Source organism: Castor canadensis, chromosome 3 (assembly GCF_047511655.1).
Source record: "Castor canadensis chromosome 3, mCasCan1.hap1v2, whole genome shotgun sequence".
Taxonomy (NCBI): Eukaryota; Metazoa; Chordata; class Mammalia; order Rodentia; family Castoridae; genus Castor; species Castor canadensis.
Window position 1 is genome coordinate 45,452,618 of NC_133388.1, and position 21,263 is coordinate 45,473,880.

The following is a 21,263-nucleotide window of genomic DNA, read 5'->3' on the forward strand; positions in this document are numbered from 1 at the left end:
TCTGTATTTTTAGCCAGAAATTGATCTCATAAGTATTCTTCTTCTGCACTCTTCTGATACAGACAGTGATACTGCCATCATGTTATGAAGTTTTCCTCCCGCTATGCTGATAGCAGATTATAGGAAAGAGCTAATCATCTCTGTATATCCTAAACTTAAAGATTTGGTGGATGGTGATGATGTGGCTTCATCAAAGCAATCCCATAAACCTCTTTAAAAAGATGTTTTCTAATCTACTGTTAAATTTATATGGAAACACAAGAGGCCACGAATAGCCAAGGCAATACTCAGTCAAAAGAACAATGCAGGAGGTATCACAATACCTGACTTCAAATTATATTACAAAGCAATAACAATAAAAACAGCATGGTACTGGCACAAAAACAGACATGAAGACCAGTGGAACAGAATAGAGGACCCAGATATGAACCCACACAACTATAACCAACTTGTCTTTGACAAAGGAGCTAAAAATATATGATGGAGAAATAGCAGCCTCTTCAACAAAAACTGCTGGGAAAACTGGTTAGCAGTCTGCAAAAAACTGAAACTAGATCCATATATATCACTCTATACCAAGATTAACTCAAAATAGATCAAGGATCTTAATATCAGATCCCAAACTCTAAAGTTGATACAGGAAAGAGTAGGAAATACTCTGGAATTAGTAGGTATAGGTAAGAACTTTCTCAACGAAACCCCAGCAGCACAGCAACTAAGAGATAGCATACATAAATGGGACCTCATAAAGCTAAAAAGCTTCTGTTCATCAAAAGAAATGGTCTCTAAACTGAAGAGAACACCCACAAAGTGGGAGAAAATATTTGCCAGCTACACATCAGACAAAGGACTGATAACCAGAACATACAGGGAACTTAAAAAACTAAATTCTCCCAAAACTAATGAACCAGTAAAGAAATGGGCAAGTGAACTAAACAGAACTTTCTCAAAAGAAGAAATTCAAATGGCCAAAAAACACATGAAAAAATGCTCACCATCTCTAGCAATAAAGGAAATGCAAATGAAAACCACACTAAGATTCCACCTCACCCCTGTTAGAATAGCCATCGTTAGCAACACCACCACCAACAGGTGTTGGCGAGGATGCAGGGAAAAAGGAGCCCTCTTACACTGTTGGTGGGAATGTAAACTAGTACAACCACTCTGGAAGAAAATTTGGAGGCTACTTAAAAAGCTAGACATGGATCTACCATTTGATCCAGTAATACCACTCTTGGGGATATACCCAAAAGACTGTGACACAGGTTACTCCAGAGGCACCTGCACACTCATGTTTATTGCGGCACTATTCACAATAGCCACGTTATGGAAACAGCCAAGATGCCCCACCACTGACGAATGGATTAAGAAAATGTGGTATCTATACACAATGGAATTCTATGCAGCCATGAAGAAGAACGAAATGTTATCATTCGCTGGTAAATGGATGGAATTGGAGAACATCATTCTGAGTGAGGTTAGCCTGGCCCAAAAGACCAAAAATCCTATGTTCTCCCTCATATGTGGACGTTAGATCAAGGGCAAACACAACAATGGGATTGGACTATGAGCACGTGATAAAAGCGAGAGCACACAAGGGAGGGGTGAGGATACGTAAGACACCTAAAAAATTAGTTAGCATTTGTTGCCCTTAACGCAGAGAAACTAAAGCAGATACCTTAAAGCAACTGAGGCCAATAGGAAAAGGGGAACAGGTACTAGAGAAAAGGTTAGATCAAAAAGAATTAACCTAGAAGGTAACACCCACACACAGGAAATCAATGTGAGTCAGTGCCCTGTATAGCTATCCTTATCTCAACCAGCAAAAACCCTTGTTCCTTCCTATTATTGCTTATACTCTCTCTACAACAAAATTAGAAATAAGGGCAAAATAGTTTCTGCTGGGTATTGAGGGGGTGGGTGGGAGAGGGAGGGGGCGGAGTGGGTGCTAAGGGAGGGGGTGGGGGCAGGGGGGAGAAATGAACCAAGCCTTGTATGCACATATGAATAATAAAAGAAAAAAAAAAAAAGAAATAGAAAAGGCCAGGCATGGGGACTGGGGTTGTGGTCCAAGTAGTACAGCATGGGCCTAGAAACTTGAGGCCCTGAATCCAAACCTCAGTATTGTCAAAAAAAAAAAAAAAAAAAAAAGAAATGGAGATGAGACTGAACCCAGAGAACTAAGGGGAGGATAGTGTGAAAGAGGGTCTGGAAAAGTGGGTAAAAGACCAGGTCATGCAAAATCTTATAGACCATATTAAGGAAACAGTTACTACAACGCAAAATTATGTATGCCATCCTCATTATATCACTACTGGAGAGCTTGATCAAATCTGCATAGAAGAAGAAGGTGGGGCACTTTTAAATGAGATGGTATGATACCTGGCATCACCAGGTAGGTGGCTCAGTATTTTGAGACTTCATATGCTAGACTCAAATTTCATATATAAGTTTTGTTTTTCCAAATTTTCCTCATAATACTTACCACAATATGACTGTAAATGTTAGTCTTGGCAAGGGAAAGTATTGTTTTATCATCCAAACTAATAAGTTTTGGTTGGGGCTTAATCCTGGGCTCCATTTTCATAACTTCGTCATCGCATTTTAAATCCTGGGACAATACTGATCCTTCTGAAAATTTCTTGCTTTCTTCTGGAATAATATTGTTGAATGAGGAAAATAAAGATTGAGACTTGACCTAAAAATGTATTAAAATGTTGAAAATTAGGTTGCTTTATCACTTTGAAAAACAAATAGGCTATGTAGAAAAGATGAATTGATATTTTTTTCAGTTATATGGTAATATATATTATGATCAAAATCACATTATGAAATCAGTGCGAGGAGATTAAGATTGTAGGCATAAGCATGGGTATGTCTCATTGCCATCCACTGAAAATTTCTTAAAACTGGAAAAAGATATTTTTTAAATACTTCATATCAATGGAGAGAGAGAGAGCACTAAGAGAGGACTAGAAGTTGTGAGAGATAAATCAGAAGGGACTAAACTAACAGGAGCAGAAATGCAACCTCTAGCCAAAACGTATTTAGGAGAAACCACTTTGAAGATCAGATTCAAAGAAACTTGATGTTCAGAATGAATAAAGGAGGAGGAGGATAGTCTAGGTAATTATTAGGAAAATAAGTAATTACAGTAAGAATTGTGAATGAATGAGCAAGAGCTGCATGAATAAACAGAACTGCTTAATTTGATCAGTTGATTAAAGTCCAGAACAAAGAATTCTAGATGAAACAATTAAGAAATTAATTAAGAAACAATTAAGAAATGAACATGTGAAATATGAGAAAAAAAGATATGCCCTTAATAGAGGGCCCAGAAGGCTTAAACAGAATGGAAGAGAAGAAATTATCAAGGAAATAAGAAAACTTCTCCAAAGAATGAAGTAAATCATCAGATGAAAAGAGCTCACGAAGTGGCAAGTGAATGGTGTTTTTGCTGGCATCATTTGACTTCTTGTCTCCTCCCCAACCCATTGGTGGTATTTGGGTTTGAACTCAAGGCTTCATACTTGCTAGAGAGATAGGTGCTCTACTGCTTGAGTCATGCTGCCAGCCTTTTTTTTCCTCTGGTTATTTTGGAGACAGAGTCTTGCTTTGTTCCCAGGCCGGTCTGGACTGCATCCTCCTATTTCATACTTCCCACCATTGTTGAGATGACAGGTGTGCCACTACAGCCAGACTTTTTCCACTGAGATGGGGTCTTGGAAACTTTTTTTCTTTCTTTTTCACCAAGGCTGGTCTGGAATGGTGATTCTCCTGATCTCAGCCTCCCATGACAGTACCGGCTTAGCTTCTTGTTATATAAGTTAAATGAACTTCTGTTTACCATTTATCTAGGTTTCTGTGTCTTGAAATACATACACAACTAGTACAATCCCATTCTTAAGAGCAATATAAAATATCAATGCCCATAACTATATTTTATAAGAAGTGTTAAAGGTATATATAAAGAAAATTGTAAAAGAGGATCCAAATAAATGAAGTAAATTAGATTATCCTAGATGCAAAATGAAATACTACAAAGTACTCAGTGCATCCTAAATTAAGTTTCAAATTCAATACAATTTCAATCAAATCCTAATAGGATTTTTTTAAACAGAATTTGAAAAGCTGATTCTAAATTTTATTTCAGAAAGAAAATGTCCACAAATAGACAAGAAAAAATTTTAAAGATGTAGGCAGGGAAGAGAATTTGCCTTATCACATATCAATCATCAAGGTTGTGCTAACTCAAACAAATGTGATAGGGTTCCAAGATTAGATCAATGGGACAGTATGGAGACCTATCAATAGGTTCCTTATACATAGTACCTATGAATAGGTACTATTTTTAAATACTGGAGTTTTAAGAAAACAAATTGACCACTCACTCATCTCACACAATCAAAATAATTTCTAGGTATATTAAAAAGCTAAAAGTTTTAAAGTAATCAATATAAGCATTGGAAGAAAATAAGGAATAATATTTATAAGCCTTTTGAAAAAAGCCAAAATTCAGAATCCATACAGGAAGATATTGACAGAGCTGAGTTCTTAAAAATTAAATTCCAAATTACAGATTAAAGAGGTAAATAACTTTCTGTTACAAATAAAATTAAAAGCCTAGCAACAGAAAATACTAGCAACACAAGCTAAAGGATTAATGTCTAGAATGCATAGATGGATTTTTTGGATTAATATGAAAATGGAATTCTAATGGAAACGGACAAAGGAAATAACAGATATTCATAACACCATAAATAATTTTAAGCATATGAAAGGATAAAATATCCTGCTTTTGCCCATCAGAGTGGCAAAAAATTGATAATACCTTGTGTTTGCAAGGATGCAAAGAAACAAGCACTGTTGTACACTATTGAAAATGTGTAAAATGGCTAGGTCTTTGTAGAGAGAATTTGGTAATATCTAACAAAATTTCAAATGCCGGTATCCTGAACTCTTCAATTTTTCTATTGGAAAATAAAGAGTATATAGATGCATCTACAGTGGAATTCATTAAAATACTGCTTTAAATAGTAAAAAATCAAACCAACCAACCTGGGTAACAGTCAAATCAGAGTACTACTGAATAATATGCAGCCACCAACATGTACTACATGCACCTACACGCACTGAAGTGGAAATATGTTCACAACGTAATGTTAAGAGAAAAAAACATCGCAGAAGACTTTAGAACTTGATTCTACTGGATAAAATGGTATATATTATTATATATGTTAATGCATAGAAAAAAGGATTGAAAGCAAACCCACAATACTGCAGTGGATACCTTGGTAAAAGGAAATGACAGGGGCTTTAAGTGAGGACTGATTTTCATGTTTATTCTATAGTCTTCAACATAGTTTGAATCTTTTACAGTGATACTAACACTGTATTATTACTCCTGAAATATATTTTTATAATAAAAATGTTAAATGTTATAGTGACCTGTTTTGAAAAATTAAGTCTTTCACAGAATAGCCATTGTACACACACACATGTACTCAAAACACTTATACACATACACTCATATAATATAAACTTAACATAACATCATTAGACTTCAAATTACTATTCTGATCCCATTTAAGAAATTCCTGTTTTAAAAAATACATAGGAACTCATACCATTGTAATATACTCAAATTCAACAATGTATTCTGGCAAAACAAGGTCATGATCAAAGACAAACCACTTGTACTGCCGAAAGCCACAATCACAATTTCTTGATCCCATGATAGAATCTATAGTAAAAACAAAAATAAGTAAAGAAACACTCAAAACTTAACATGCCTTTTCAATGTTATATAGATTAATAAATAAGTACTATCAATAACTTCCAACAACTATATTATTGAGTTAAAAAAAAATCTCCCTACTGTCCTGCAACAGCTTCTTAATTTTATAAATACTATCACCTTTCACTACACAGACTAGCAGGGTTTAGTTTTATTCATACTCATTTCTTGTTTTTAATTTTATTTTATTATTCATATGTGCATACAAGGCTTGGTTCATTTCTACCCCCTGCCCCCACCCCCTCCCTTAGCACCCACTCTGCCCCCTCCCTCTCCCACCCACCCCCTCAATACCCAACAGAAACTATTTTGCCCTTATTTCTAATTTTGTTGTAGAGAGAGTATAAGCAATAATAGGAAGGAACAAGGGTTTTTGCTGGTTGAGATAAGGATAGCTATACAGGGAGTTGACTCACATTAATTTCCTGTGTGTGTGTGTTACCTTCTAGGCTAATTCTTTTTGATATCACCTTTTCTCTAGTTCCTGGTCCCCTTTTCCTATTGGCCTCAGTTGCTTTTAAGGTATCTGCTTTAGTTTCTCTGCGTTAAGGGCAACAAATGCTAATTTTTTAGGTGTCTTACCTATCCTCACCCCTTCCTTGTGTGCTCTCGCTTTTATCATGTGCTCAAAGTCCAATCCCATTGTTGTGTTTGCCCTTGACCTCATGTCCACATATGAGGGAGAACATAGGATTTTTGGTCTTTTGGGCCAGGCTAACCTCACTCAGAATGATGTTCTCCAATTCCATCCATTTACCAGCGAATGATAACATTTCGTTCTTCTTCATGGCTGCATAGAATTCCATTGTGTATAGATACCACATTTTCTTAATCCATTCGTCAGTGGTGGGGCATCTTGGCTGTTTCCATAACGTGGCTATTGTGAATAGTGCCGCAATAAACATGGGTGTGCAGGTGCCTCTGGAGTAACCTGTGTCACAGTCTTTTGGGTATATCCCCAAGAGTGGTATTGCTGGATCAAATGGTAGATCAATGTCTAGCTTTTTAAGTAGCCTCCAAATTTTTTTCCAGAGTGGTTGTACTAGTTTACATTCCCACCAACAGTGTAAGAGGGTTCCTTTTTCCCCGCATCCTCGCCAACACCTGTTGGTGGTGGTGTTGCTAACGATGGCTATTCTAACAGGGGTGAGGTGGAATCTTAGCGTGGTTTTAATTTGCATTTCCTTTATTGCTAGAGATGGTGAGCATTTTTTTCATGTGTTTTTTGGCCATTTGAATTTCTTCTTTTGAGAAAGTTCTGTTTAGTTCACTTGCCCATTTCTTTACTGGTTCATTAGTTTTGGGAGAATTTAGTTTTTTAAGTTCCCTGTATATTCTGGTTATCAGTCCTTTGTCTGATGTGTAGCTGGCAAATATTTTCTCCCACTCTGTGGGTGTTCTCTTCAGTTTAGAGACCATTTCTTTTGATGAACAGAAGCTTTTTAGCTTTATGAGGTCCCATTTATGTATGCTATCTCTTAGTTGCTGTGCTGCTGGGGTTTCGTTGAGAAAGTTCTTACCTATACCTACTAATTCCAGAGTATTTCCTACTCTTTCCTGTATCAACTTTAGAGTTTGGGGTCTGATATTAAGATCCTTGATCCATTTCCCATTTCCTTTTTATAGATTTTCATTTTACTACTGAATAAATGCCATTTTGGTAAATGTACTACTCTAAAACCTTTGTTGTTAAAATTTATTTTTAAATCCTTTTGAAAACTAACACATACATATAGATTTGTACACACACACACACAGAATCAGCCCTCCATACGTGTGTGGTTCTTGTCTCCATAGAGACAACCTACTGCATATCAAAATATTTTCAAAAGTATCTGTACTGAATATGTACAAACTTTTTTTCTTATTATACCCTAAACAATATAACAAGTATTTTTACATAGCATTTACATTGTATTAGGTTTGCTAAGTAATACAGAGATGAAAGTACTTTGCCATTTTATATAAAGCCTCTGTGGGCTTTGGTGTCTGCAGGGCTGAGGGATAGCTCTGGAACCAATTCCCCATAGATACCAAATGATGATTGTGTGTGTGGGTAGACTTTAAAAATATGTAATAAAATTGTGAAATAAACCACACACACATACAAATAAATATCATTGATGTAAGGAACAGAAAAATTATCATCAGCCAGAAACAGATTTTTGTAGGAAAACTTATGAACTTTGTTAGGGAGAAGCTAAACTGTAAGCTAGACACTGTTGTATTCATTACAAATGTTTTGCATTTGGAGAGATGACAACACATTTCTCCTTATGGCAGACATACTTAGTAAGTATTTCCGAGGAATGAACACTGAATTGACCATGGGATAGTTGGCTTGATTGATGGATTCTTGTTCATGAGCCTGAACACTCTGGCCAAGAAAAACCTTTGTAATGAGGAGGATGCCTAAATATGAAGAAGTAGAGACAATTTTTAAGAGTAAGTCACCTTAACACTTTTCCAGTATAAACTTCTTTATCGGCCCAGGCTTGATTTATGTTCTGTAAAGAGAGAGACCCCTGCTATCTTCTTTGCCACTGCGTAGCACATGGTACACTACTTGATCCAAAATGGGGTTCAACAAATACGTGTTGAAAAATGAAACAGATTATAACAAACGTTTTAAAGAAAACAAACAAGGAGAGATCACAATAATTTAGTGATTTTTAAGTAATTTAAAACAAGTTTTTTTGATGCTAAATGAGTAAAAATTCATCTGTATCAGTAGCACCTAGCATAGCTTAAGTTGGACTAAATACATATCTACTTCATGAATGGGTGAGCATTTTTCTTTCTCCTTTAGATTTTTAAGATCCTTGGGATTTACTAAATGTTAAGGATTCCTATAAATCAATAATCTGACAAAATAATTTCTAATCATTATCTATAAACCAAATGATTCCTTATTTTTACTCTGTATAAGATATAAATTGGAAAGACCTAATTGTTTTAAAAAACATATTCCAGAAGGATCTAGTAGAACATAATAGAGGTTTTTCTTAAGATGGGAATGGAATGGCTCCTTGACCTTTTGGCTAAGATCAAGTGAAGACAGGAATGCAGAAGAATGATCTTTAAAGTTGCAAACGTTTTTTTGTTCAAGTAAGGAGTTTTTGATTTAATAATTGGTTTAATTTCTGATTATTACTAGCTAAATGAAGAACTACAAAACATACACAGTTTATCATTCAACATGAATCATTTTAGCCATGCTACAGTCTGGATCCTCAAATGTCATTCTGACAGAATTAACTAACCTATTTGTGTGTGTGTATGTGTTGCTCAAACCCAAGGCTTCACACATGCTAGGCAAGTACTCTACCACTGAGCTGCACTTCCAACTACAGTGGAACCCTGGGTGGGCACAAACCAAATTTCTGATTACCAATCTTTGACAGTTTTGATGACTGAGCTCAAAGAAGAGGTGTTCCTTATTTCCTGACCTGATCTATTTTCCCTTCCTATTCTTTGGTTACTGTGCATTAATACTTTATGTTTAAAGCCCTCATGATAATTGTAATTTTACACTTATTTGTGTGATCATTAATATTTGTAAATGTGATAGAGGAGAAATCATTTGATTTACATAGACTATATTCCTATCACCTACCAGTACCCAACACACAATAAATACTGTAGAACTGAAGAATGAACAATGGAAAAGGGTGAAACAAGAGAGGACATGAGCTTTTCCTTTTCCCCAAGCTGTGGGTAAACTCTTAAACACTTCTGTAAGTGTCTGACAAATTGATTCTTGTACTTATATTTATGTGCATTTAAGCTGCAAGGAAACTAATGATAACCATGAATAAATTAAAATACTAGAAGTTTATCTTCTATAAGAATACTTAAAAAGAACCCATATACTTCACAGCTTGTCTCTGGTTGATTTTAAATCATAAGCAGGTATACTTATCATCTTACATTATAGTGATTCAAGAAAAATAAGTCTTACTTTCCAGAGTACTTCATCTGACTATCGCACATATGGGCCAAATTACCTTTTACCTTTCTTGTGAATTTGATGTGTGTCACTTTATTATTATGATGCAACATAATAAACAAAAGCAGGCAATGAAAAGCATATGTAAGTTGAATTGAATATCTGAGTAACAAATGAGTCTCTTTCTGTTAATGCTGACACTTAAGCATTAGTTGACAATGTGACTAAATTAACTGATGAAAAATTCACCTATTAGTACATTGATAAATATAAAACAAAATGGTTTGAAGAAAATCTCCTGGGCTGATAAAGCCAAGTATTAAAAATGATATGAGAATAACTAGTGAGTTTAAAGGTGCAAAGTTTCAGAAATGCCATATATTTATATTACCATGTCTGAAGAGCTCATGCTCAGGACAGTTTTGTTTCTCATCCTTATACTTCTGCTGTAGAAATTCAATTCGGGGACACTCACATATACTTAGGCTGTTAGCAAGAATAACAGCCTCTTTTCTGAGAGGCAGCTGCAAAGAAAAACAGAATTTGAGGTTTTTTTTTTACAAAATTGACAATACTTTGACTTCAATACAGACAGTTTATTATTCTATGTTTATGTGTCTGGGCAAAGAATTCTTCGGGCCAGACTCACTAAAAAGAAGTAGATAACCTGCAGGTGTAACTCCATTTTGCAAATCCATTTAAATATTTTAAATACATATGCAAATAGGCTTATAAAAAGTGACAAAGAACAAATTTGTTTCTGGAAAAGCAGTCAAAGTCAAGATTGGCAACACTGTGGTGCAGGGGCAATAGTTTTCAATGAGCACTCCACTAGCAATCTCATTAACTCCAAAAAGAAAATCCTAGGGAATGAGATACTTCATCAGTGAAGGTTCTTATTTATAGCATAATTTTTGTCTAATAATCTACATTGTTTTCCAGAAACAAAACATTTTCGTTGTGCTAATGAATGGAAAAAATAGTTTTCACTGTGACTAAAGTGTCTCATCAATAAAATGTGCATTATACACAGCTCTAAAAAGCAATCAAATTTTCCATTTTTAGTAAGAAAACTAGAGCTAAGAGAGATTATGTGATCTGTCCAAGGATGGAACTAAAAATTGGCAACTGATGATTTCAACTCAGGGCTATTTTTCCTTGTCACAATCTCAGACTTTTGAATTTACCACCAGTTTTATATTAATAGCCAAATTACTGTGAGTTGTATCTTTTCTGAATTGTTACCTATGCATATATATTTTTCAAATAGAAACCTATTATTCTAAGTTCTTAAAAATAAATATTCAAAATGGGGACTCATGACCACAAATTCCATACTTCTGGAGAGGTGTTATTTTTTCAGACGGCAGTGAACATCTATCCATCGGCATGGCATCATGAAGCTATATCATGACCTTGGCCCTCAACAGAAGGGAAGGGAAGATAGGAGCTATACCTAACAATTAAAAGTGTAAGATATCACAAGATGTGTTAAACAAAAATCCTTTTTAAATGAAATGATTATGAAAGAGTTTGAAGAAGAAATGGAATTGTGGCAAGGCCTATAAGATAGGACACAATCCAAATACTAATTTAAAGGGAAACTATTTTTAAGAGGAGGAAAACATGTGAAGGTATAGAAACAGGTGTTATGGCCAATAACCATTCATTCATCTGATTTCTATTAAGAATCTACACTAAAATGAGAGTCCTGGCCTTTAAAGACTAGGAGAGAAGTACATTCAATAATTACATTATAATATAGTGAATGTGCTATAATAACAATTCTCATTTGATTGCCACTTAATCAGCTAATGCTTAAGAATTTATAGAATTAAATGGTATTTAACCCATGGTATAGCTGTTCAAGAACAAGATGGCACTTTTAAAACACTGATGTACTTCTATTCAGTCATGTTGTATGCTTACCCAGAGTCAGTTAATCTTGTTCTGAAACTTCTTTACGCCCATTGCACTTGTTGTTTAAATGATGTATATTACATAAATCAATAGAAAGAAGGAAAGCTGCTTCTTTGAAAATTAAGTGGAAAATTGGGTGAAATTCAATAGATGGTAATTGTTTAAAACTTCTGCTAAAACATGTGTAAGTGAAGCAGATAACAGAGTGATGGTGGTGAGGGGAATCACACGAACTAGACAGATTGTTGTATTCCAGCTGTTTTGCAGGAATCTAAGTGTGTTCTCAAATTTAAGGAAACCAGCCGGGCATGGTAGCTCACACATATAATCCAAGCTACTCTAGGGAAGGAGATCAGGAGGATAGAAGTTTCAGGCCAGCCCAAGGAAAAAGTTAGTGAGACCCCCATCTCAACTAACAAAGCTGGGTGTGGTGGTTCACATCTGTTATTCCAGGTACTCAGGAGGCTATAGGTAGGAGGATCATAATCCAAGGCTGGCCCTGGGCAAAAAACAAGCCCCTATCTGAAAAAATAACTAAAGCAAAATAAATAAATAAATAAAATAAAAAGGGAAGGGACCTGGGGCTGTGGTAGAGCACCTTCCTAATAAGCACAAGCCCCTGAGTTCAAACCCCAGTCCCATAAAAAAAAAATCCAAAATAATATGACATATAATTGAGGTTGACACAAGAAAGAAAGACTACTGAGTCAAAGGTTTTGGCCCTACATAGAAGATAAAAGATTAGTAAAGCAAATTTATGTTTTAAGATAATTAAAAGATTTGTTATATAAATTATTTGTAGTTCTTTATTTTAACTGACTTTTTTGTGGACTGGAGTTTGAACTCAGGGCTTCATAATTGCAAGCAGACACTCTATACTGCTTCAGCCCACACCTCCAGTCCATTTTGCTGTGATTATTTTGGAGATGGGGTCTTGTGAACTATTTGCCTGGGCTATGGGATCTCATGAACTATTTGCCCTGGCTGGCCTCAAACCTCAAATCCTCCTGATCTCAGCCTCCCAAGAAGCTAGGATTACAGAGGTGAGCCACCAGTGTCCAGTTTAATTGACTTATTTTGACTGACCTGTAGACTATGGAACAGGGCTCCCACTGTTTGAAAATTCATGAAAAGCCTCACAGAGGAAAAAGCCCTTGAGTTGAGCCTGAAGAATGAGTAAGTTTGCCACAGGAGGAAAAGTAGGAAACGCCATTTTATCAAAGGTAAATATGGCACTGAGCTACATTTAGGAGAATCATGAGAACAGGTACTTGTGCTGGGACATTTGGCATATCTGGTATTGGGAGTTAGGCTGAGATTGAAGTTCGCCGCATCTTCTTCTCTACTTCAGCAAGCCCTCTGCCTTACATAGACATAGTCAAGCTAACCAAACCTCGATCTAAACTACTTACACAGCTGTCTATGAATCAGTATTTTTTTCTCCCTGGGTGTATATCATAGCACAGAAGTCTAGCTCATCTAACATTCTGCATGCTACAGGAGATGATTTGCCCATTTCTAGGATCTTCATAATGAGAGTACTTGATGGTGTTTGATGAAAAGCGAAGATCAATAAACTTTAACCTCATGGTACTCTCATGTTCAGAGGTAAGATGAGGAATAAAAAAGAAGTGATGATAGCATGATCAGAGATTAGGATAGCAACAGTGTAATGTCATAGAAGAATTTAGAAAAGGAGAAAGAAAGCAATTAACAGTATCCATTGTTTCAGACAATAGTGGTAAAATATCAAAAACTTTCTATCTACTAGGTACTAGCCCAAGAACTAGTAACATTTTATTGAATCAAACATATTCAAAATATGATCATTTCAGCATGCAATAAATATAAGAAATGAAAGTCCTTTTCCATTCTGAGTCTTGAGAAACTGGTATTTACTTTTAGTACATTCAGTTTGGACTAGTCTCAGTTCTTATGCTCAATAGTCACATGTGGCTGGTGGCTACCTTAGTGGACAGAACAGCACAAAGGGTAAAAGATATACAAGATGCTTATACTCTCTCTTCAACAAAATTAGAAATAAGGGCAAAATAGTTTCTGCTGGGTAATTAATGAGGGGTAAAGGGGGGTAAGGGAGGGAGCGGGAGGGGGGTAAGGAAGGGGGCGGGAGGAAGGGGGGAGAAATGACCCATTGTATGCACATATGAATAAAATAAAAATTAGAAAAAGATATACAAGATAAAATTTACCATTTTATCTATTTTTAACCATGCAATTCAGTGGCATTAGGTACTTTCACAGTGTTGTACAATCATCACCAACATCCATTCTCCGTGACTTTTTCATTATCTTGAACTGAAAATCTGTACCTATTAAACAGTAAGTTCCCATACTTTCATCTCCCCCAGCTTCTGGTAGCCTCTGTCCTACTTTCTGTGTTTAGATTTGTCATCCTAAGTATTTTATATACATGAATTATGAAAAAATTTTCCATTGCTGTCAGGCTTATTTAATTTAGCATAAAGTTTTCAAGTTTTTTCATGTTGTGTCATGTGTCAGAATTTCATTTCTCTTTATAGCTGAGTAATATTCCATCATATGTACACGATACCTTTTGTTTATCCATTCACCTGCTGATGCATATTTGGGTTGTATCTATTCTTTGACTACTTGAATATTGATGCATGAAATTTTTAATGCATTATCTTACTAAATCTTACCAAGAACTCTGCAAAATAGATACCTCTATTACCTTCATTTTACAAATAGGAAGAAATAGGCACAGAGAGGTGACTAGTATAGACAGGATTCAAATGCAGCAATATTATCATTTTATGTGTGCCACAATAAGAAAAGCCTTAGGAAGCACTGTTCTATGGCAGTGTGCAACAGCTGCCTCATCAGAGGGCACAGGACTGAGAAAAGTTGGCTGGATATACTGGAGCTCAGGAGTGACCGGTGATAAAGCAGTTTTGGTAGCAAGGTGAAGAGCGTGAAGTAGAGAAGAAACTGTGACAGTAGTAGGAAAGAAAAATTAGGATGAGAGCTAGAAAGTTTAGCAGAGTTGAGGGAATGGATTTTCTTCAAGATGGAGAAGATAATGAAGAGTTTACAAAAGATTCAAAGTTCACCATAGTTTCACAGCCAGTTAAAGATTTCAAAATCAACAAGAGGATCACAACATAAAAATAGGACAGCTAGAAAGATTAAGTAAGTAGAGTCAGGCAGATAAAGCAATTAATAGGCTACAACCCAAAGAGAAAAGATGCGATCATTTTTATGATGCTCCCAAGCTTGTAAAATAGGAGTAGTAGTTTGCTATTAACATGAATAAAAGGATTAGGAGTCCTGCTTAACTGGTGGCAAAGCTTCACTCATTAGGAAGAAAGCATTAGGTGATATTTTATGATACCTTGCTTGTTTCACTTTCTTTGAATCCTTTTTCAAGTATTTGTAACAGATGCTTTTTCTTCACTGTAACTTCAGGATCGAAAACATAAAAAAGGCATTCCAGCATCTTTCGATAGCTCCTTAAGAATAATTAAAACAGAAAAAGGTTGAGAATTGATTTCACAAAAAGTTTAGACATAGATAACAATATGTCCTGTCATAGATATTTCCTGTTTACATGGGATGTTTAAGTGTCACTATTAATACTCCCCCTTCTCCTCTCCCCAACTTTCCACAAGAAGCCCAATGTGGATAAATTATGAGGTCATTCTAGCTATGGGAGGTGCATGAACAGCATAAATTTACTAGTAGAGTGTATTTTCAATATGGTTAACTTTTAAAACAGAAAGACTTTTATAAAATTGTTCATTACAGAATGAAGCTTCTTACTCTGAATCGTGCATATCTTCATGATCCAAAAACTTGTGAAATTTCTCTTCAAATTTCAGTCTCAGAATACGGTTGTTAACTTTAATGACACGTTTTACTTTTACTCCTGTAATACCATATGTTCTGAAGTCCCACGTACAGAAACGTGATAGAATCAATTCACAGCAGGAATTAAACCTATGTAGGAACACAAAATATATATACAGAAAACAACAGATTTCCCTTAAAATGTTTAACAACACAAAGTTTCATATGATAAAAGTTGTAGCTTATTTTTGCTAAAGATACATAATCTTATAGTGGCTCTATTTTGGTTCAAACTGTGCATGTTTATTCAGCAACTGAAAGAGAAGCTAAAATTTGAGATATAGTAAAGTAGCTCTTTTTATGATTTATTTATTATATATTTCTTCTGCCAAAAGAGCTATGTTGGCTTAACAGACCTCCCTCCTTAAAACATTTTCTTTTTATGGATTTGGTGAAACTATATATTTCTGGCTTCTCTCATATTGGCAGCATCTTCATAGTTCACTGGTTCTTCTTTGCCAGATCTTTCTTTTTTTTTTCTTTTATGGTGATGAAGATTGAACCCAGGGCCTTGTGTATGCAGTGCTTTGCCACTGAGCTATATCCCCAGCCCTAGGTTGGGCTTTAAAATGTCAGACTTCTATAGGGATCAGTAATTGGCCTTTTTATTTCCACACATATCTGCCTAGGTCATTTCACCTGTTTCCTTGCTTTTATAAATATGCTAACACATCACTACATTTCATTTCTAGCCTTTATCTTTACCCAACTTAGCTGGATATACCTGGACTGGAATACCCAACTACCTACTTAATATCTACTTGTGTGTGTAATAGGTTTTTCAAACCTACTTTATTCAGCACCTGATTCCACCTCCCCATGAATGTTTTTCATCTCAGTATACGGTTCAACCATCTAACTGGAAGCATAGGTTGAAACTACAGGAATGACCCTTTTCTTTCTTCCTTCCCAGAATCTAGTTTTGCATATCTGGTTGACTCTACATCTAAAATGCATGCTAAATCTGATCCTGCCTTATCATCATCACTGTTACTATACTAGTCCAAATCACCATTACCTCTCAGTTGGACTATTTTAACTTCCTAACTAAGTTATGATATGGAAGTGAAAGAGGCAGTGTCTCTGCTCTCCTGGAGCTTAGATTCCAAGGGAGGTAGAAAATAAACAAGTAATGTCTAAATAATTTTTTTTCTAAACTGATAAAGGCTTTAAAGAAAGACTTTGGATAAAGAATATGGAGGGGCCTACTTAAGATAAAGTTTGGGGGAAGATATTTCACAGAAGATACATGATCTGAGAACTCGGGGAGAAAAAGGGGCCAACTATATGAAGTAGATACTGAAGTACATACTGAAGCACTTATTGGCTTTCTGCTGCCCTCACCTGGCCATTCTCATAAAATTATACTCTTAAACTTGCACAGAATCTAGATAAAGATGAAATTGAAAAATAGATCATTTTGACAAAGAAGTAAGTGATCCTATATGGATGCATTTGACTTTAATGACGTTTATGTTCTGACCTACTTAATCATCCAGGCTCTGAACATGTGAGCTAAGATCACAAGGATGAGCTTCCTGATGGTTGGTTTCTGATCTCCTAGCTTAGAGCATCTGCCTTTCTCACCAGCAAAGACTTAATCAGTGCATCCAGGAGCTAACCAATCACTCCTCTATTAGAGTTGAAAAATGAATTGCCACCAGAACAGTGAGGCACACAGTTCAGCTCACTCTTAACAGGCTTGAAAAGGAGTGATGATAGAGACATGAATCCACTATAGGTGTAAGGTCTGAGTGTAACTTGGAAAGTTACAAACAGGTACAAAGGCTGTCATTTGGTTTTCTTTTTAACAGAGTGCTTTCTGTGTAAGAAACATGCCAGCAAAGATCATATGAGAGACCATTTAGAACTCTTTACTGATTGGTTAACACCTGATACATGCAGGCATCGTGCTAGGTGTTATAGCAAGAGTCCAGGTGGGAAGTTATGGAGACCCACGTGCAGGTGATTCTGGTCATAATGGACAGGAGTGGCATTAAGGAGAAGAAAGCCTGTGATGCTTGGCAGTTGATTAGATGTGGGGACTGGGGGAGAGAATGAAATCAATAATGGCTTCAATGTGTGTTGAGCTGGGATAACCAAGAGGATATCAAAAGCAAAACATAACAAAACCTGAAAACCAAGTATGTTCACATTAGCTTGTCTAATCCTACTGGTAACTTGTGGTAGATTATTTTTCTCATCTCACAAAGTTTTGATGGGTTAAATGGTTGTTTCAAGATCACGCAGACAGTATGAAGCCAGATCTTCTGTCTCTAATTCCTTTATGTATTCTGTTATGTCATAGATGATTCCCTTGTGAATGTGCTGAGTTTGCCTTTCCAGTTGGACATTCAGACAGAAATGTCCAACAGACAGGAATTCAGGGCTACAGACTGTAGCTATAAGTAATTTGCAAAAGTGCAGGAGTAGAAGAGATTGGCAAGAGACAGCATGAAAAGATAGAAAATGTTTAAGCACAAAAACTAAGAGAGATGGGGTTCAAAGGAAGGACTGGCTAAGATATCAAATACTTTAGTGATCAGGAAAGCGAGGGTTCCTCACTGCATTGTGTACCCCTACTCATTCAGTGAGACTTGAATGTGTAGGCATCCACACTGATATCCATTACTAGCTAAGATATTCAGTTAATATACAAGTCATATATTCTTTTCACAAATGTAGAATGATATGGTTTTAAATAGTGGAGGCTCATAAAGAAGAATGAAATTTTGTCATTTACAGGTAGATGGATGGAACTGGAGAGCATCATCGTAAGTGAAGTTAGCCAGGTTGAGAAAGCCAAAGGCCACATGTTTTCTTTCATATGTGGAATATAGACCTAATACAAGCAATATTATGAAAAATAGGTGACATTAAGGGGAGGTCACATATGAGAGACAGAGGGTAAAAGAAGGAAGCCCAAGAAGGTGAATATTGTTGAGGTACTTCCTAGACAAGAATGAATATGGAATTTTAAACCTGTTGAAATCACCATAAGAAGGGGATGAAGGTAGAAAGAAGAAAAATAGAGGAGATGAACCAATTTGAGTTATAATAAATATACATAGAAATGTCACAAAGAAATTCCATGTATAGCTATCTTAAACAAAAATGTCATTTTTTTTTAAACAAAGTCAGAGAACAGGAGGGCAGAACAGGTCCTGTCTGGGGTGTGAGGGGGTTGATGCCAGTGGGAGGGGTGGGACGTGAGGAAAGGATGTAGGAGGGTGAATATGGTGCAAAGACTGTGTAAACATGTATGTAAATGAAAAAATGAGACCTGCTGAAATTATTCCAGGAATGGGGGGAGAGGGAATAAAGGAGAATGATAGAGGGGGTGAATTCAGTTATGATACATTGTAAGAACTTCTGTAAATGCTACAATGTACCCCGAGCAGAACAATAAAAAATTAAAAAAATATGTAGTGGAGGCTCAATCAAATCTATTCAAATTCAATTCATAATTTTAGACAAGGGTTTCATAAATTCTATTAATTGACTTAAACTAATATATTATCAGTAAAAAACAAAAAGTTTCACTGTTACAGCTCCTTGGAATCACACAGCATGAAATCTTTATACATAGTTAAATGAATTACTGAAAATTATCACACCAAAGTGAAATTGTTAGATGAGTATAAAGTGACATGGAAACTTCAACTACTAATTACATATGGGCTATAAATCCAGTCCTATGCTTTGAGTTTTGACTTTTAAAGCACATGATATGTAGTATCTTCTCTTAGGGAGCTTACAGAGTCACTGTATATTGTTTGGTAGTACTTTACTGCTATTTTTTATTATAAATGTACTGTATCTATAGCCAGGTTGAAAGCTTTTCAGACGCAAGGACAGCCATCTTTTATGCTTTGGGGTCCCCACTTGATGGGTGTGATCTGATATCAATGGGTAACTCAATTAAGCAAGACATAAGTAAAATGAACCTATAATGATAAAGCTATAGTGGTAACAATTCACTCACTAAAAAATTCTGTAAAATAAGAATTTTTAAAAACTGAAAAATACAATTGTAGTTAATAACAGAAATGATGCTTAGAAATAGTGAATGATATACAACTATAAATCTGCAATGCTTTCCTTTTTTTGTTAAAGCAATAAACACTTTTATTTATTTATTTTTCCTTTTTCTTTTATTATTCATATGTGCATACAAGGCTTGGTTCATTTCTCCCCCCTGCCCCCACCCCCTCCCTTACCACCCACTCCGCCCCCTCCCTCTCCCCCCCACCCCCTCAATACCTAGCAGAAACTATTTTGCCCTTATTTCTAATTTTGTTGTAGAGAGAGTATAAGCAATAACAGGAAGGGACAAGGGTTTTTGCTGGTTGAGATAAGGATAGCTATACAGGGCATTGACTCACATTGATTTCCTGTGTGTGGGTGTTACCTTCTAGGTTAATTCTTTTTGATCTAAACACTATTTTAATAGAAAGCCTTTCTACTTGAGTCCTAGTTCTACTCAAGTACTTTTTATTTAAATGATCAATCCTTGGCTTTAACAATATTAATAAAAGAGAAGTCCAGGTTTAAATAAAAACAATTAGAAATGAAGCAGATAGCAATTTAAAGCACTTTAGATGTAATTTCTTAACATACATAAAAGATCAGATCTAAGGTGGCCAAGCTTGCAGAAGAACTCTTAAAGTAAAAACAACAACAACTACAGTCCTTGAAATTCTGCCAACATACATTTTATTATCGCCTTAAAATGGATCAAGGTTATCCTTATTAAAAACAGAGTAAACAATTGTTAATGCTAATTGAAATTCATAAAAGCAATCTTATTATAAGGCTGACATAGTTATAGAAATGGGTTTTCAGTCATTTTGCTTTTAAGTATTTTTGCACTAATCTGTTTTGTTAAGAGCTTACCTTGCAAGAGGTTAAAAAGAAACATATATATTATTATCTCTAATAAGCAATTCTATTATTATTTACTAAACAATTTTGCTTAGGTTGAGTGAATATAAATAAAAGACTGAAAAATTATTTGTGTGCCCTGCAGACACCACTCCATTTTTGCACTTAAAAACGAAGGTCTTATTTATATAGGAACTGGCATGAACACCTTTTATATCATTATACATAAAATTAAGTATGGTGGTTAAGTAAATGTGGTAACTACTGGACAAATGGATGGATTGACATAAAAGAAAGTATTTTAACAGTCCCTTTCTCCCTTGGGAAAAGCTTCTCACACTTTTCCACCGTGCTCCCACTCCCAAGACCCTTGAGAAGTTTTTACCTACAGAAGAGTAAAGAGTTACCCCTAAGAGAATTCAAATTTGATTTAAACTAATCCCTAGTAATCCCACTGCTTTTTTCTAAAAAGTTCATGTACATTTTACATTAAAAATAAGAATTTGTTTTGCCACTGGCTTCAAGTGAAATCATGCTCCAGAGTGATGTGTAAGTCTATTCTATAGTTTTTTTCTCACATCTTCTGGGTTATCTTCATATATCTAGGTAATCATTATGGTTCTAGGGAAATCTTTGGCTTTCATGGGCTCCTCAATTTTGAGAAAATGATTCTAGAAATGTGAAAGTCATAATTAATACTATTTTTCTTCAAGGCTTTCTTTTTCTTAAAGGATCATTTCTAATTGGGCCCTCTATTGAGACAACACAAGCACTTTCCCCTTCTGTTTCCAGTGGTTATCTCCATTTTTGTTTATATGGACTTTT

At 35.5% G+C, this 21,263-nt stretch overlaps 1 protein-coding gene across 7 annotated transcripts in view; it reads right to left on the reverse strand.

Annotated features, from left to right (window-relative positions):
* The window catches only part of Lrrc9 (leucine rich repeat containing 9), a 90,136-nt gene that overhangs the window by 45,855 nt on the left and 23,018 nt on the right, over window positions 1-21,263 (reverse strand). For all 7 annotated transcript variants that reach the window (XR_012446146.1, XR_012446147.1, XM_020178940.2 and 4 more), the window contains exons 11-16: window positions 15,468-15,644; window positions 15,040-15,157; window positions 10,138-10,270; window positions 8,087-8,209; window positions 5,628-5,743; window positions 2,486-2,698 (exon numbers count right to left, since the gene is read on the reverse strand). Coding sequence is in view for 5 of the 7 variants with exons in the window: in XM_020178940.2 (XP_020034529.2) it covers window positions 2,486-2,698; window positions 5,628-5,743; window positions 8,087-8,209; window positions 10,138-10,270; window positions 15,040-15,157; window positions 15,468-15,644 (880 nt within the window). In the remaining 2 variants the exon portion in view is untranslated. The remainder of the gene's footprint in view (window positions 1-2,485; window positions 2,699-5,627; window positions 5,744-8,086; window positions 8,210-10,137; window positions 10,271-15,039; window positions 15,158-15,467; window positions 15,645-21,263) is intronic.